This window comes from Dryobates pubescens, chromosome 8, assembly GCF_014839835.1.
Source record: "Dryobates pubescens isolate bDryPub1 chromosome 8, bDryPub1.pri, whole genome shotgun sequence".
Lineage (NCBI taxonomy): Eukaryota > Metazoa > Chordata > Aves > Piciformes > Picidae > Dryobates > Dryobates pubescens.
In genome coordinates, this window is record NC_071619.1 from 28,686,669 (window position 1) to 28,704,467 (window position 17,799).

General features: G+C 40.1%; 1 protein-coding gene across 3 annotated transcripts in view; it reads right to left on the bottom strand.

Moving 5' to 3' along the window:
- The window catches only part of MID1 (midline 1), a 211,475-nt gene that overhangs the window by 18,824 nt on the left and 174,852 nt on the right, over window positions 1-17,799 (bottom strand). For all 3 annotated transcript variants that reach the window (XM_054163456.1, XM_009896964.2, XM_054163455.1), the window contains exons 4-6: window positions 9,197-9,304; window positions 5,979-6,127; window positions 2,181-2,308 (exon numbers count right to left, since the gene is read on the bottom strand). In XM_054163456.1, coding sequence (XP_054019431.1) covers window positions 2,181-2,308; window positions 5,979-6,127; window positions 9,197-9,304 — 385 coding nt within the window. The remainder of the gene's footprint in view (window positions 1-2,180; window positions 2,309-5,978; window positions 6,128-9,196; window positions 9,305-17,799) is intronic.

Consider the following 17,799-nt stretch of genomic DNA (forward strand, 5'->3'; position numbering starts at 1 on the left):
TTTCTTCAACTAGATCATGTTGCTCAGTGCCCCATTGAGCTTGACTTTGAATGTTTTCAGGGACGGGACATCTGCCACCAATGTTTCAGTACCCTTGTGATACAAAACGTCTTCCTTATATCCACTTTGAATTTACCTTCCTTTAGTTTAAAATCATCACCCACTGTTCAGTTACAACAAGCCCTGCTAAAAGGTCTGTCCCTACCTTTCTTATAAGGTCACAACCAGGTCTTTTGCAGGCTGAATAACACCAACTCTCCTGGCCCTTCTAGAGAAGGGCTGGAATCCAGCCCTCTGCGTGGAAAGTTCCAGTGGCTGCTGATGAGAAGACTCCACACACTCCCATTCTTCTGAAGCAGCACAGGTGTATCTTCTGAGGGTGGGCCCAGGAAGTGCTTTCAAGTGTTTTTCTAACAGTGCTTTGTGCATTGCGTTGCAAATTCTTGCTCTTAACAGCAGATGCGTAAAGACTGCAGAATGAAAACCTACCCTGTGTCTCTTCTGTTTTCAATTGAACTGGAATGAATTGTTCTAATTCTGGCATTGAAATCAAAACACCCTAAATTACAGTAATTTGTTTCTCTTTGTGAGTCATGACACACTCTGGGATCGCACATTACTCAGGCCTTCAGTAAAGGTCTAATCCTGCACGCTTCTTCAGGCCAAAGCTCTCAGTTAAGTGAGCCAGGGCTCTGCTCTGAAAGGAACCCATCCCACATGCTGGCACAGGCAACACTGCATGCTCTCTAGTCCCAGACACTCCTCCAGTTCTGTGATGGCAGAAATACACAGTGTCACTGGCATAAGAACACATCTTTCGGTTCCGAATCATTGATGTTGATTACTTGAACAGCTTCTGTTGGCTCATGGGAAATCTGCCAGGCTCCAATCTGCCACAGTGAGGAGGTAGCCCTAAGGGAGAGGGTAACACATGGAGCATCTGTCCCCTGGGAAATGGGATTTGGTCCCTACTTTCCCTCCTTTGGCTGCTGCTGGCTGATCGCCAGCTGTTCTTTCATTTCACTCCACTACACTGCAGTGGCTTTTAGCCATTTGTCACTCCCACTTGCCCACGGCCTGGTGGGGAGGATGAAGGAAGAGGAGGTAGGAAATGCATCCCAGACATGCTCTGTAGTACCTAAGTCTTCCTGGAACATTCTGGACCTGCTGGGGGATGGTATGTTCAGAATTAAGAGGGAGAGTGTGTTTGGTTATGCATCAAGGTTTTGGTAGTGGTTGGGCTGAAGGGATGACTTCTGTGAGAAAAGATCAGGAGACCATGTTGGACACAGTCATTCCTAAGAGGGACTCACTGCTGCTCAAACCTGAACTTATCACTGATGCTGGTCATGCATCTGTGTGATAAAATATTTAAGGGAAGGTAAAAAATGCTGCACAGCAACTGAGAGAGAAAATGTGAAACAACCCTGCAGACAGCAATATCAGTGAAGAATGAGAGAGAAGAGGTGCTCTAGGCTCAGGAGGAGAGATTCCCCTGTCAAGAAGACCATGGTGACATAGGTTGTCCCTCTGCATCCCATGGAAGACTACAATAGAGCAAGTGTCTACACTGCATCCTGTGGAGGATCCATGTTAGAACAGGTGGAAATAGCAAATTCACAGAATGGTAGGGGCTGGAAGGGACCTCTGGAGGTTGTCTAGTCTAACACCTCTGCTAAAGCAAGTTCACATAGATCAAGTTGCACAGGAATGCATTCAGGAGGGTTTTGAAAGTCTCCAGAGAAGGGCACTCGACAGCCTGTCTGGGCAGCCTGTTCCAGTGTTTAAGCACCCTCAAAGAAGTTTTTCCTTAAGTAAAACCTCCTGTCTTCTAGCTTGTGCCCACCCTTGACCTATCACTGGCCACCACTGAAAAGAGCCCAGTCCCATCCTCTTAACCTCCACCATTTAGATATTTATATGTATTGATAATATTCTCTCTCAGTTGTCATCTTCTTTTTTCCCCCCCAAGCTACAGAGCCCCAGGTCTCACAGCCTTTCCTTGTAAGACAGGTGCTCCAAAACCTTCATCACCCTCATGGCTCTCTGATTCAGTAGTTCCTCAGTTGCTCTCAGAACAGTTGCTTTTGCTTCCTCAGGAGAGGAATGAAGAAAATCCTTTCACTACTCTTTAATGAGAAACACATAATAGATGCACCATGAGAAAAAAAAATAATTACCTGTAAGGTAATCAAGGCATTCCAACAATTTCTTCTCCCTGGTAAAATCAAGTGCGAAGGTATCAAAAGTATCATTGAGATTAATTTCAGGAATTAGGACCTGGGAGGATGCAGTTGCCATGGAAACCCTAAAATGAAAAGCAAAAAGTCTTTCAGCATGCAACACAGCAACTTTCACATCAAGGTAGGAGCTGATCATTATGATTTTTATCACTTCTCAAAAAGCTGGGCAAAACCTTTTACATGTATTTCATTCACTTGCTTTAGGTTAGGTTCTTCTGCCACTTCCATTTTTGTGAGTAAAGTCTCCAGTCAAAAAATCTCTTTTTACTTAGTTTTTACCTAACATGCTGTGTTAGATGAGTTTTTAACGCAATACTGGCTGAGCAATAATATACTTTGAATTGTTCTTTCTGGTCACCCATTGAATCAAAGCAGCAACAGCACCATATTTATGTGTATTTTAAGCACTCATGACAGATGTTGCATCTCTCCCAACCCTTGTTTTCCCAAGCATTTTCTTGCTCCAGGCATTCCTTGGCACTGCTGTCCCAAGGGCTTGGTTGCAGATCCTCACACCTGCTTAGCTGTTCAGCACAGCATGCTGTTGTTAACTTCAAAAAGCACAGAGGGGGAGATAAAACAAACAGATGTCAGCACAGTTTATTTCGAAAGGCTTTTTCCCCTGCAAAGCATGTGTGCATACTTACATTTCCTCCAAAATGGAAAGGTTTCCTTGCCTACCTCATTTTAGAGGCTACAGCTACTCTTTTTGCTGTTCTGCTGTACTAATATATGGAGATGAGCTTTTGCTTTCACAAGGATACCGCTATCAGCACGGATTTTTCAGGTCCTTCAGCCTAGCATCTCAAAATACCTGTTTCTGGGTAGTTTGATACTGGATATGTATACAAAAACATTCCATCCATTTAAGCAAAGAGATTATTGAATCCTGTATTACACAACAGAAATTTGTTAAGAATTTAAGTTTGGAGGTAAACATACAACTAATGCACGTGGCGTGTATCAGCTATTCGTGTCAGCATCCATGACATGTCAGATGAAAATATTTTGATTGCTCCAATTAGCAGTTTTCCAATTAGGGTATGTCTCTGTAGACAGGGCTCAGATGGCTCCAGGACAAATGGGGAGCTACTGAGGAGTGTATTCTCATATATTTCTTGTGTAGCATTTAGGAAAATACCATAGGAAAGTCAAAAGCAGCACATTTCCTTGCCTTTCAAGAAGTAGGATGAGGAGGTTTCCTAGTCAATAATTTGTATTGTACAGCTTTTAGCAGTGTTTCTCTTGCAGCTTTAGTTGTAGAACTTAATTTGAAGTAGATCCTAGTACAGATGGTGTTTTTTTCAGAGAGGAAAACTGAGGTGGTTTTTGCCCTATGTACTTAGAGGTCTTTCACTCTGTTTTCTCCCACACCTGTCTCACTCCCAGCAGTTCATCTGCAGTTGCACCACGGTGTTTTCACATCCATTTGGGGAAAACAAAGACATCCTTTTCTTGTAGGGTCTGTGTTAGAGCAAATTCAAGAATGATACACACCTCTACAAAATGAACAAATACTTTGTTCATAAACCAACAAGCATGGATCAAGGATTAAGAGCATCTTTGCATGCCTCCATAAAGCACACATTTATTGTGAAGAAGAGCATATCAAGAGGTCCTTTTGGACTCTTGCTTGGGGCCATGCAAAGGGTGCACTGTGAGTGAGTAAGTCAGTTTTTGGGAGAGCTCAGCAGTTCACAGTTTCAGACATCATGTCACCATATTAGGTCCAGAAGATAGAATTTCCTCTTGTAGTTCTCCCTGCTCTATCTGATACTGCACTTAGTTGGAAAGGGTTTTCTAGAATAAATGTGTTTCACTCACTGTAAAAACTGCATGATCTTAATCATTGTAGCATGTGTAATGTCTTTGCTATACATAGTTACCTGTTGTGCTTACAACAGAGAATATTATATTGCAATTACTTTGAAATATGTGCATAAAGAAATGCAATGAGCATAATTTCAGGAGACTGTTATAGCTGCTGGAGCCAAGGGCCCTGGTGAGACTGTTACATGAGCCGTCTAGAAACAAACAAAATATTGCTCAGCACATGAGAACCAAGAGAGTTACTTGTGGGGAATAATTTATTAATCTGATTTACTCTCTTTTTCCTCTTATAATTTGTCTGCAAGCACTTGATTTTTTTCCCCCCTTGGTTTTATTTACTCCTTAAAATGCTTCTCTGGTTTTCTGAGTGTTCACAGCCACCTCATTACAGACAGCAATCTATGATAGCCAAGAATTAGATTTGATTTGGCACATACGTCAGCTGGTCTCATTTCTGCTCTCTGAGTGTCTCTCCTGTGACTGTATTTATGATGCAACTATTCATATTTACAAGTGGAGTTACTCTGAATATTCTCTGCTAGTCAATTAAGCTTTGTGTCTCCACAGGTTTCTACCCTACTGCTTGTTCCACTGGATACTGAAAAAGGGAAGACCCTCACCTTCAGCTTTTTACTCATGATATCAATGTGGTAGTTTTACTAGCAGCTTCTGCTGGGATGTCACAATGTAACTTGGTGCAGAATCCAAACCAGAGTCTCAGTCTGTGATGGTTTGGCCACAAAGTATGACAGATCATGTGCAATCCACTTCTTTTCCATACCTTGCCTTCCTTTACCTTGCCTTGTCTGGCTCTTCTCAACAGATTTTCTATTCTCTGAATCTGTAACGAGCAAGCCAGTGGTGCTGTCTTCATTTTAAATTGATCAGGTATCTTTGTTGCAGCCTGATATTCAAAGAATCGGCATGCAGCACTTCAAAGTGATAGACTTAAGTAGTAAATAATAAGAGCAGGGAATTGACTGTTTCAAATTTGGTGAGAACTGGCTGGACAATGTGAACCTAGAAATTTAAAAATAGCTGAGTGAATGAGCATATTTTATACACTTTTCTCCTTCATTATCCAGATCCATTCTCCTTCTTTTGTTTCTCCAATGGCTAATTAGCTGACAATTCCAACAGAACACTTGGGGTTCTTTTCATTAGAAAATACTGCTAAAATGAAGTGGGAATGTTTCAGCATTCACAGTGTTGCATTGAAAAGCAGACTGAATTTTCTGACAGCAGTTTCCCGAAGATATTTACTCCCTTGTCTTTGGGTCCTTGATATCTCTGGCACACTAAAGAGAAACTAGGGTCCTAGAAGCCATAAACATTCCCTGCACCCAGGGATCCAACACAGCAGCTGCTTTAACTTCCAAACACACGAACTGTTGAATCTCCAATTCTTTGACAAGCTACCTCAGAGATGCATGCCACAGGTTTCCAGAGTTACATGTTTCATTACCTTGCTGTTTGCTATTTTGTGAAGAAGATGAATTCATTAGGATAATTACAAATTTCATCTAAGGAATGCGCTCATTGCCTGATTTCCTTCTTAATCTCAGAATATTTCATGCAGTAGGAATTTCAGCCTCCAAAAGCCTTGTTTAGCACCAGGTGCCTGCTTGTGATCTGAGCTGCCTCCTTCATTTGTGCATGCTATTGCTGTTCCATCTCTTACCTTGCACCCATTTCCTACTGTTCCAGTTTTTAAAGAGACGTTTTGCTCAGCATTACAGTAAGGTCCTTACCACTCTGACACAGCACAAAGCAGTGCTTTGGAGGAATGTGTCAATTAACCCCCCGCCTCCTTTGGCCACTTCTTTGGTGGGACAAGACAATGTGGTAACTGTGAAAAGCCATTTGCCTTAAATTGAGGTTTTGCAAGAGGAAAGTCTGCTTTACCTTTCAGTGATATTTTTAGCAGTTTGCAGGAAGCGAGCATGGTCGTTCTCCTTCAGTGACTGTTCAGCCTGAGAGATGAGGGATGTTGAGCGCTCAATGCACTGTTTGCAGTTTGCAATTTGCTGAGCCAGTTTTCTCAACCTTACCACCTTGAGTGGAAACATAAGAAAGCAGTCACATCTCTAAGGTCACAAATCATGATTACATATGCACTTCCGAGGCAAAGCTGGAATGCAAATGGGGAGCTAAGATGAACGGCTTTGCTGACAAGAGCTTCTTTCACACTAGCTTGATGGTGAGCCCCATCTAACCATGTAACATTTTTAATAGGGGGCAGGCACAGCCCTTCAGCCTCAATATTTTCCACATGGAACACAACAGGGGAGAGCCAAAACAAGCACAGCTGGCCTCTTTTCCAACAGAATAAACGTCATTTCCCGGTATTTCTGCTTACATGATAACCAAGGGCTATTTAGATAGCAGTTCCCCTGAAGAGATGAGATCTGTGTCAAAGGCAGCTTATAGTTAACTACGTCTTCCTGCTGCTGAGGTGAGTTTCATAAAAAATAATTTGACAAAAAAGGACCTTGACAGAAAACTCCTGTTCAATTCTTCTCACAATATATGCCTGCCCTTTTCATTAGGCACTTTTTTTTTTCCAAACAGGGTGTTTTCTTGTTGGATATTTTTAACTGGACAAAAGCACAGTAGTGCTGGAGAGCTGATTATTACTGCTGTGAACAGTGCTGGAGATAAACACAGTAGATGTGACTGTAGTCTTTGGCTGAAAGGTTAAGGAGGGGCACAGCAGGGAGGGACATGGTCTGTCCTCCATTTAAAGACAATGTTGGCTAACAAAGCTCCTAGTTCCTGAAAGGCCTGCAAGTCCTTCCCATTGTTAGCACATCAGGATCATAGTTTCAACAGGACTAAGAAATTAGAAGGAAATGAAATGGAATTTAGTTACATTAAAAATGAGGAAACCAACCAGAAAGTGGATTGGCAGAAATGTCCAAATTTATGATCACAGTAACATTCCCACTCTCAGCAACTAGGCCACAAGCTATGAAGCTGATGAATTGAATTTCAGATATAATTTTACCCTAATTAGAGATAAAGGTATCTTAGTGCACCTGTCCTACAACACAGATCAGTAGGAAAAGAAATCTTCTGGAGCATTTTCAGAAATAAAAAAATGGCCAAATTATCAGTACTCTGTAAAATCATTATTTCTCCTGAAGAGAGAAACAACAAAGGGAGAAGAATTCTGGGAAAGCATGAGATTTTGATATTGCTAATGATCTGATGAGCTTCTAGGTTGGACTAACACCATAACGTTTTGCCTGTCAGTGCACTTGCAGAGATTACCATTTGGTCCATACCAGCCTAAGTAGGGGAAGGTTCATTGCCATATTATGTAGCTCATCTCTTTGTGTACTTATTAATTAAGAAAACAAACAATTAACTGAAAGAAATGGTACCGTGTGAGCAATCAGAAGGTGTGTCATGATTTGTGAGGTCTATATATGAGCTGCTTTTTTTTGTTTGCTTTGTTCTTTTTTCATATCTTCTTCAAGAAGACAACTGATGATAGACTTCAAAAGGAAGCATCTCATCTCATGCACTGCCTACCCCCTCCCTTAATGGTAGGAATGACATCAGAACTAAAACTATCCATTTATCTCTTTCCCTGTTGCACCCTCCTAATTTTATATAGGGTTTATAGGTGAGATTAAGGATGGAGCTGCATCACATTGCCAGACTTGTGTGGCTGAATTTGTAGCCATCCATTCAAAGCTAGAACTTGATACCTGAACGTTTCCAGTTCTGTAGCCCTAACTATAGTCCCAATTTGCTGTGTCCTACCTTCCAGAAGGATTCTTAGCCACAGGCTCTCATGAAAGTGGAGACATTGGGCAGAATCTCCTGTAGCTTTTCCTATGTATCTCTCAATCCCCCAAAATCTTGCAATGTATGCAACATCTGGGGCAAAGCATTCCAGATCTTTACCAGTCCTCTGCTGGAATCACTTTTGGTTGAACAAAGTTACACAAAGAGTGGGGATAGACTCTAATATCAGCTATATTCAAACAAACTTGGAGCTAACTGCATTATAAATCTTCCATTAATCTGGACATTAGAATACATCCAGGCCAGCCATAGATTTTTATTTTAAAAGCAGCTATTGTAGAGCACAAATCCAAATGAATGGAAAGCTTTCTATTTCATAAAGAAAGATTTGAAACAATAATGCAGGAGGCCATTTTCCCCACTTTGGTGGGAATTATGATTGGTTAACAGTACAAAGAAATTCAGGTTCTGTCACACAATGCACGGGACTTGTGGTTTCAAACACGTTCAAGTCAGCCTTGCCTACAGGCTTTTTATTTCAAGTTAATTGAAGTATCCTGTCAGCTGCATGAATCATTCAACCTGCTCTTGACTTCATTCCTGTCCTGAGTTTTTCCCACACAAGAAGAGTTTATATTTGACTTAGTTCAGCAGTTAAAGAGTAAACACCGTGCACACGGAAAATAAGACTTAATTCAACTCTAATGTGTTTCTGAGTTAACAGGCAGCTAGCAAAATGGGTTGAAACTTAAATATCAGAGATTTTTCCTTCCCAGTAGGTTTGTTGCTAACAATAATTGTACCTCAGTAACTAGAAATGCATGCTTTGCTTCATTTCCTGCAGGTTTTTGAATGTTTGGGGTTTTTTTGTAGGTAAGTTAGATTTCCCATTCTCAGGAATGACCACGATTGAAACAATTTCTTTATGTGACAGTATTTGAATCATTAATTAGAGTATCCAGACTAAAATATTCATGTAGATAGTTGCTAGCCCTGATATCAAATGTTGTGACTTTGTGAAAGTGAAAACTTTGGGGGAAACACTCTCAGAAGTGTAACAGTGTGAAGGAATTGTCAATTAGCCATAGTTTAATTATCACTTACTGGTGGTGATACAATTTCTGTGTTTATCCTTAAAAATAAGAACCACATATACTAAGGAAAATGCCAAATAAACTGTTAGGGTCTAGCATGCTAATTTTGATATATTCTATTCCTTTTTACATGGAAGTAGCAGCAGCCCAGGACTGCCAGACTACATAAGGACTTTCATACAAAATTGTATTAACAGTACCCGAGGTCAAAAAGCTGCAAGCATGAGGAAGCAGTGTTGAAATATTTGTGATCTAAGGAAGAAAAGCTTTTACCTTTCCTTCCTTGATTTTGGTTCCAATTATTTGTCGTCTTTGCTGGATTATTTCAATGAGCTGGTCACATTCTTCCATCAGCTTGGTTTCTTGGCGGGATGCATTTACCTAGAAAGCAAATAATTATGATTAGCAAACCTTTTTTTTCTTTTAAACATTTTCTTTTCTTTTCTTTTCTTTTTTTTCTAGTTGAAAATTTGTAATTTCCAAACTGTTTGTTCTGGCACCTTTTTGCTCCTTTCTATGTGCAATTTATGTGCCATTTTGTTTTCCATATCTTAGGTTGTGTAAAATACTGAAGTGAGTCTAAGTGTCTTGTCTGTAGGAGATAGGACTTGAAAAGAGATACTCATCAGGTATTTCTAATTCAAGCAAGAAAAGCATGGTCCTGTGAGTACTTTGTGAGTACTTAGCAATGTCACTTGCAGCGGACATCGGTGAAAAGTGAAAGCTCTTCAGGAGCTGCTTAACACATCACAGTTTCGAGCTGTATATAGGTCTGCAGGGAATACTAATGCCCAAAAGAGCACAAGTACTGGATCAGATGGTCCATTCAGTGCAGTGTCCTGTCTCATATGCTAGTAAAGCATCTTAGGAAGACATTCCAATATGCCTGATAATTCCCATTAATATGTTCTCATCCTCCAAACATTGCAGTTCTCGAACTAGACACAATTTCTCCATCGATACTAATCCTCAGAAGTGCTATCTTCTGTGAATTTATTTAGTCTCTCCTTCAACCCCTGTAAACTTAAAGTATCTCCAGCATCCTCCACCAGAGGACCATAGCTCAGTTCACTGACAAGTGAACAACCATCTCCTTTAGAGGAAGATGAACTTGCTGCCTTCCAGCTACTTTATTACTTTCATAATATTCATAATTTAACACTTGAAAATATTGTGGTTCCTGAAAGGTTCAAAATAATGTGGTGACATTACCAAGTCTTGTTTGTTGACTGTCTTTATTATTATCACTTTGCCACAGCAGATTCAGATAGAAAATAATAGTTGTACTCATGTAGTTTTGAACAGTATAAATGTATGAGCTAGTGAAATAGGTTTCAGTACTAAAAAACCTCATGAAGTAATTACCTGTCTAAGGAAAATGTTAACTTTTGTCAAAAATAAGAAAAACTAAATGATAAAAGTTTGGTTCTTAGCTGAAAATGTTTTGTTTCTGGGGGAGATGGACTTTTCCCCCACCAGCAGCAGTGTGTATCACTTCCATGCACATGTAAAGAGTCAGGAAAAAAGTGCAAAGAGCTGTAATCACAGTTAGAATACAGAAAAATGGAAAGAGGAAATTTCAGAGCTGTGTTTCCATATACACTTTGTGAAGAGGGTAAAGCAGTCTTCAGCCCTGACCAATGGCTCCTAGAGCCACATTAGCTAGTAAGAGCTAGTGGTGAATAACAACAAGGAACAGTTCCCCTTGGTTATTTTTCAGTCTGATGAGCCTTTTGATCTGCCTCAACCTTCTTTCTTTTCTTCCAGTGCTGTGTTTAAACATGCATTTACCTGGAGCTCATTAAGATTAAGCAAATGCTTATAGGTCTAAATTTGGACCATGGCCAATTCTACAAATAACCTTCTTATGTGAAATACATTATGTCCTCCAGGCAAAGAGGGGACTTGTGTACAAAGGACTGCTTTCATTAATGTTTTGGATTATCCTTTCCAAACTTTCATAAAATTAAAATTTGGTTGGATATTTTACATGCTTCTGTATTAATTATCAAGATATCTTAATTAAGATGTCTTAATCTTCCACAGGGGTGGACTTGATGATTTCCAGAGATTCATTCCAAACCCTGGCATTCTATAAGGATTATAAAGAGAAAATATACTTGTTTCTGGAAGGGGTCAGATCATACTGAAAGTGCTGGAGAAATCTGCACACACTGGGTGAAGATGTAGAAAGTACTTCTACTGTGAAGTTTTAGGTGTCTATTTATGTCCTTATTTTGGCTATTCGCTCTGCCTGGCTTCCTACCATAGTCCATGAGGAGACAAAGATCATGGAGCAGCTCACCCATAGCCTCTGGCAGTGCCAGTGTCTCCCGAGTTCATGCTTAGGGACCTCAGAGGAACTAATCAATCAACACTATCCCTCCCATTCCCCCTCTTCTCAAATCCCACCACTCTGGCTGCACCATGCTTCTCCTGTCATACACTGTACTTTGGTGTGAGACACTGCAGAGCTGATTCCAGTGAGCCATCCAGTGCAAAAATTTCCTCAGTGTGAACTCCAGGTTTACCAGTGGACTGAAGTTCCACCACAGAGCAGGGAATCCCCAATGTGCTCAGCCAAGGGCAACGATCACTCTCAGCACATGGACACAACTCCTTCTATGTCAGTGCTGAGGTCTGCTCATGGCAGAGACGACTTTGGCACTTAATCACGGCAATACTTCACAGGATTTTCCATTCAAAGTGTTATTTCTATGACTACTTAGATCACAAATTCATTTTGTTGAGCAGGTCTAATTAATCTTTGGGGGTAACTGTAATGAAATACGGAGTTATAGGAAGGTTAGGTCAACATTGTTCTAGTTAATGCTCTGGTTGGTTTGAATAATAACATATTAATTGAATCTTAATTTAAAAAACTCTAGAGTAAGAAACACAAAATGCTTGGGAAAATTATTTGCATTTCTTATACACTAACTGCAGACTTCTCTTTTGCTTTAAAATCTGAAAAGTATACTCTTCAATAAACTTCATTTGAAGACATTTCCAACTTTACAGCTTGCACAAGCTTATTAAAAGTGAAAAGAATATTCCCCAAATGATGGGATACATCTGAGCTTTGTATGAAAAACCCCAACATTTAATCTGGGGACTTTTCTCAAATTGAAAGACACCTTCATCAGATTTTCAGCCCACAAGGCCTCTGATTCAGTAATAACTTTATAATTGAGCACATGGCTAACTTTAAGTGCATCATATTACCTGTGGCCCTAAAGGGACTATTTGGTGAGATTACCATTGAATAATATTTACTTGCATGTTTCTGAGGAGTCATATGTCAGACCAAAAAGCCATAGGCATGGATCAGGGCTCCACTGCACAGGTGCTACAGAAATACCAGAATAAGTCTCTGCCTTCTGCTGGAGTCCTTTGATGAGCAGCAGCCTTGACAATAACTTCCAGCTGGGGCTGGCCAAGGAATTCAAGTTCTGTTTGATGAAAATATTTGATGTTTTACATTCTACATCTTTCCACATTAAAAACAAGACCTCTTTCCAAGGAGTTCATTGAAAGAGACTGAGAGCTCCATCAGAAAAGTGTGGAGACTGTCATTCACTTTGGTTATGGGAGGCTCTGAATGATGCAGAGAGCAGAGTTGTATCTTCCATCCCAGGTGGATGCTGACTCCTTAACCTGAGCTATCTATTGCTGGAGAGTTTATGCTGTGCTTGGGGACATCCTTCCGCAGAAAATCTCTCTGACATGAGTACATTTAGTTTTGACATCCACAAATTCCTTACAAATCCATGTCCACAACTATTTCAGAGCTAAACTTTGTGCTTTGTGGGTATCATTTTTATAATCTCCTGTGCTGAGGAAGAAGAGGCCTTGCTACAATATAGCAAAAATGATGACATATTCTGCTACCAACAAAGCAAGTAGTACAGATTCAATCTATCCCAGATGCTTTTGTGGATAATTTATTCCTCTATCTGTAACATCCACTAACCTCAAACTGAAAACACAATAATAATTTGGGGGTTCTTTCCAAGTTTTCCAGACAGATGGACAGGGGCTGCTAGCCTTTGCCTTGGGAAGTGGGGGCAGCCAAAAAAAGGAAAAAAGAGGTTCCTCAGATGTCTGACAAGGAGCTGGAAACAAGCCCTCCGGACCCACAGGGACAGCATGCCAGCTGTTCTCAGCTCCTCAAGCTGAGAACTGCTTTGGAAAATGTTCTGCTCTCTGCAGAGGCTTCCTTGGCTTTCATCTTCAGAGACCTGAGTTAAATTGCCGTTTAGGTCACAAGAAATTGAATGTGGTGGTTTCAAAGTCCCCAGCAGATGTTTGGAAAATCACAGAACTACAACACAGCCAGTGGCTCACAGTTACAGAGGAGCTTCTATAGTTAATTCAAAGGCAAACAAGGTGTCAGAGGGCTAGATTCATAACCACGAAAACTTCCTCAACTAATACACTGGAATCAAAGGATGTTGTAGTGTCTCAGCAGAATGCTTCTTGCAGGGGCAAAAGATTTCCTCTGAGATTTCTCATGGGTGAGGCAATTTTGTCCACAAGTGGAAGTGTACATGTGTCTTTCTGGCATATAATCTCTAAATGATAAGTGAAAGAACACATCCTAGATTAGAGAAGGGTTGGTCTTTTAGACTCCACTATCAGGGATAAATTCACCAAAACCAGAGTAATTTTTACCTACTAGTCCTTCGCTGGCTATGCAAAATGGAAGAAAGTAGGTTGTACAGAGTCTGATCTTTGGGAAGTGAGGATGAATTTCACTTTCAGTTTTACTATTTAAAATTGGTCTCAGTGCCCAAAAAAATGTGATTCTGTGCATCTGTGGCTATCTGTGTGAAGAAGAAAAATTTGGGTTTTTTTAATGTGTTTGAGCTGATGGCTACAGAATTATTGCAGTCACAAATAAGCAAACATGTCAGAAAAGCAAAAAGCAATGATTCCTCTTAACTTTAACAACTTTACCACACAATTCAGTCTAGATTTTGAGTCTGAATTCCTCCTTACCCCAAACCCAGAAACTGGGGGAAAACCAATCTAACATGATGACATATAATGACTGGCAACTGTATTCGCTAGGAAACTGTTCTTCATTGTCCTGTAGATGTGATCCTGTGTAGGATTACTCTCCAGATGAATTAAAGGATTGTACTCATCTAGGGAGGCCTTTCTTTTTTTTTAATTACTCCACGTTGTGAAGTGAATAACTTTTCTTCATAGAGTCACAGTACACCGAAGTCATATTTTAACATCATACATGTCTCATTTATTTATTTAATGGAAGTACAAAGGATTAATGAGCACTTATGAAAGCATTATTTTTATGGATAGTTAGACTGAATGTCAGTCATGAGCTCAAACTTCTTTAATTTTACATATCTTTTTTGATACTATGGGTTTTTCATTATAGTGTTTTGTTGAGCGAAAGACAACTCTTGGAATAGAGCTTTTTCAGACTTTATCTACCTTGTGTGTAAAACTGATTTTATCTATTATGACAGGCTGTGCCTTTGGAAATATGTGATATTAATCAGCTTGCCATCTGAATGGATCATCTAGGTCTCCTTTATTCAGAATTGGAACAGGAGAAAGGAATGGTCATCTCCCATTTCAAGTGTGCTAGAGGCTTTGTTTTTGTTTGCATTCCACATCTATCTCTAACCAGGGGATCTGTGTTTAGAGGCAGTCTCAGAGCAGGTTAAACAAAGGTCAGTGCAAAAACACAGCAGCTTACTCTGGCTACTTAGGAATTTTGTGAATGAAGGATCAATTCAGCCAGGACAGCTAAACCACTTTGGGTCGGGCTGATAAGTCTATCTGCCCCATTCTTGACTAAAAGTAAACCTTTCTAGAAGCTTGAAATACTCATGTTACTTATTAAAATATTATTTTAAAGCTCTTTTTTGTCCCACTGTGCTTTGAAGCATATTGCTGAGAAACCAAACAGCAAGATACCCAGCAGTCCTCTGGTGACATTTACAATCTCATCACAATTAAAAAAAAAAAAAAGAAAAAAGGAAAATAAACTGCTTTGATAAGATTTCCATTAAAAGCATTTAAAAAAATCATTAAATTCAAATGAACTGGAAAGTTCTCCTAAAGAGCTACTCCAGAGATGCTTATGCTGACAGCTGTAAAGCCCACAGACTGGGCTTGCTTCTGTGAACCACATATTGTTTAGATAAAACACAAACGCAGCATCGTCTTGAAACTATAGCAGGAGTCTCTCAGCCACTGTGGCCAGCTGGGGAGATGGCTGGGCTGAGCTCACCTGCCTGATAGGGATGTTGCACAAGCACATAAGAAGCAAGTAGACAAACACAGTGGGGAGGGCTGAAACAGAGAGCTTTGGCAGCAATGAGGCTTAAGATCAGATTAAGCTGTTTGTGAAACTAACCCCCAAGATGGATGTAGCTTTTGAGATGCAGTAAAAGGGTCATATTAATAATTAATGTCACACTCTTCTTTATGCTAGTCCTTGTTTTGAACTTATGGAAATACTTTTTTGAATTTAACAACATTTATTTGGTTTTTTATTTTGTTTTTCCTGCTGACATTAAGGCCTTTGATTCACGCTGAGCAAAACACAAAATATGTTTCATTTAGGGTTGAAAACCAAAAAGCAATTAAATAATCACTGAAGTTCAAGGGGCTTACTGTCCTTTGATGAAGGTGGAGCAAAGGCTCTTGTCATGAACAATTTAGTACTTAGAACCTTCAGGAGGTGTCTAGTCTAGTGTCTAACATATTCAGTAGAGGACACATACATTTGCTCTCCTTGTTGTTCTAATCTCTATTAGGCAGAGAAAGGAGGATGTCAAGAGTATTTTGTTCCCATAGATGTCTCAAAGGCTTATGACATTTTGATGGTCAAGTTACATTCTCTGATGACAGCATGAAGTATTATCTACTACATTATTTAACCAGTGATTAACAGTGAACAAAACCTCATTTTCTAGTCTAAGGACAAAGTTTTTTAGGCCTATCAATGTAGCAAGAATGTAAACACATACATGTGCAAGCACCCATCACTTACCACCAGTCATGGCTAACTGGGGAGGTCCCAGAGGACTGGACATCCATCTACATGAAAGGCCAAAAGGAGGATCCAGAGAACTACAGACCTAGGAGTCTGACTTTGATGCCAGGGAATGTCATGGAGCAGATCATCTTGAGTGCCATTACACACCATATACAGGACAACCAGGTGATCAGGTCCAGTCATCATGGGTTTATGAAAGGCAGGTCCTGCTTGATAAACCTGATCTCGTTCTATGACAAGATGACCTGCCTAGTGGAAGAGGGAAAGGCTGTGGATGTTGTCCACCTGGACTTCTATAAAGCCTTTGACACTGTTTCTCATAGAATTCTCATTAAAAACCTCACTGCTCATGGCTTGGATGGGTGTACACTCTGCTGGCTGGCTGGCTGGACCCAAAGAGTGGTGGTGAATGGAATTAAATCCATCTGCTGGTCAGTCACAAGTGGTGCTCCTCAGGGCTGAGTATGGAGACCACTTCTGTTGAACACCTTTATCAATGATCTTGATCAGAAGATAGAGTGCCCCCTCAGTAAGACTGGATGACACCAAACTGGGTAGGAGTGTTGATCTGCTTTAGGGTAGGGAGGCTCTGCAGAGGAATCTGGACAGGGTGGATCGATGGTCAGTTGTATGACTGCTAAGTGAGTTCTTACTGGGCATGCAGCTTCAGACATCCTTAAACCAATATTCTATATTTCCATATGCCATGCAGCACTTCTTGCCACTTTTATTTCTCAAATTTCTCTTTTCTCTAATGCTATATAAAATTAAGACTGACTACAGCTTACCTGAGATTTTCACTCAAATCAGCTTTTATGAGTGGCATTAAATGTAGAACTGTAGTAATCAGAAATCAAAAGTAGATAATGCCACGTATTTAATCTACATAATGTTAATAGAGAAAGTGTCTCTTGAACCTTTTCTCATTAGAAACTGTCTTAGGAATCACATGCTATAAAATCATCCTTTGGGTTTTATGCACATCATGAAATTTGTTAATTAGTCTCTTATTGAGAGTAAGAAGTCCCAGTTTCCTTCAAGTCAGATTTTCCTATTTCACAAATCAAAAAAATGTCAGTTACTTCTAGCATTTAAATATAGCAAATAAATTCAGCTGCTGAACAAGCATCTTCACCAAAATGGAGCAGAGGAAAAAGCAGCTTTCAGTGGAGCTACTTTCTAGTTATTTGCCCCAGGTATTTCACAATGATGGTAAGCATTTAACCCATGTCCCCTTTCCTATTACCTAGAAGAATCCCCAGCAAACTGGATTCTTTATTCCAAACTACTGATGACCATGAAGGCCTTTTGCTTTCCACCTAAATTTTCCCAGTGCTTGGGCTTTGAATGAGATGGTTGTAAGTCTCAAGAAAGAGCAAGTACCACGAAATGTAGTGGAGACAGAATACTTTTTATCATCACAGATTAAACCTCTTTATCATTTGAGCATCCTCAAACAACCAAGTTTTAACTTTGCTGTCCCTCAAGTGATAGAAATGCTATAGGTACCTCACATAAAATCTGAGAGACGTTTCGTCATAAAATTTGAAGAAGTTATCTTGTAGCTGAAACTCAAATTTCCATTTTATTGCAGGACTTGAACATCTCTCCTAGGAAGAAAGACAGAGAACTAGGGCTGTTTATTCCTGAGAAGAGAAGGCTGAGAGGGGATCTGATCAATGTCTCTAAATATCTGAGGGGTGGGTGTCAAGACAAAGGTTCCAGTCTCTTTTTGGTGGTGCCCAGTGATAGGAAAAGGAACAATGGGTACGAGCTGGAACACAGGAGGTTCCACCACAACATGAGGAGACACTTCTTTATGTGAGGGTGACAGAGCACT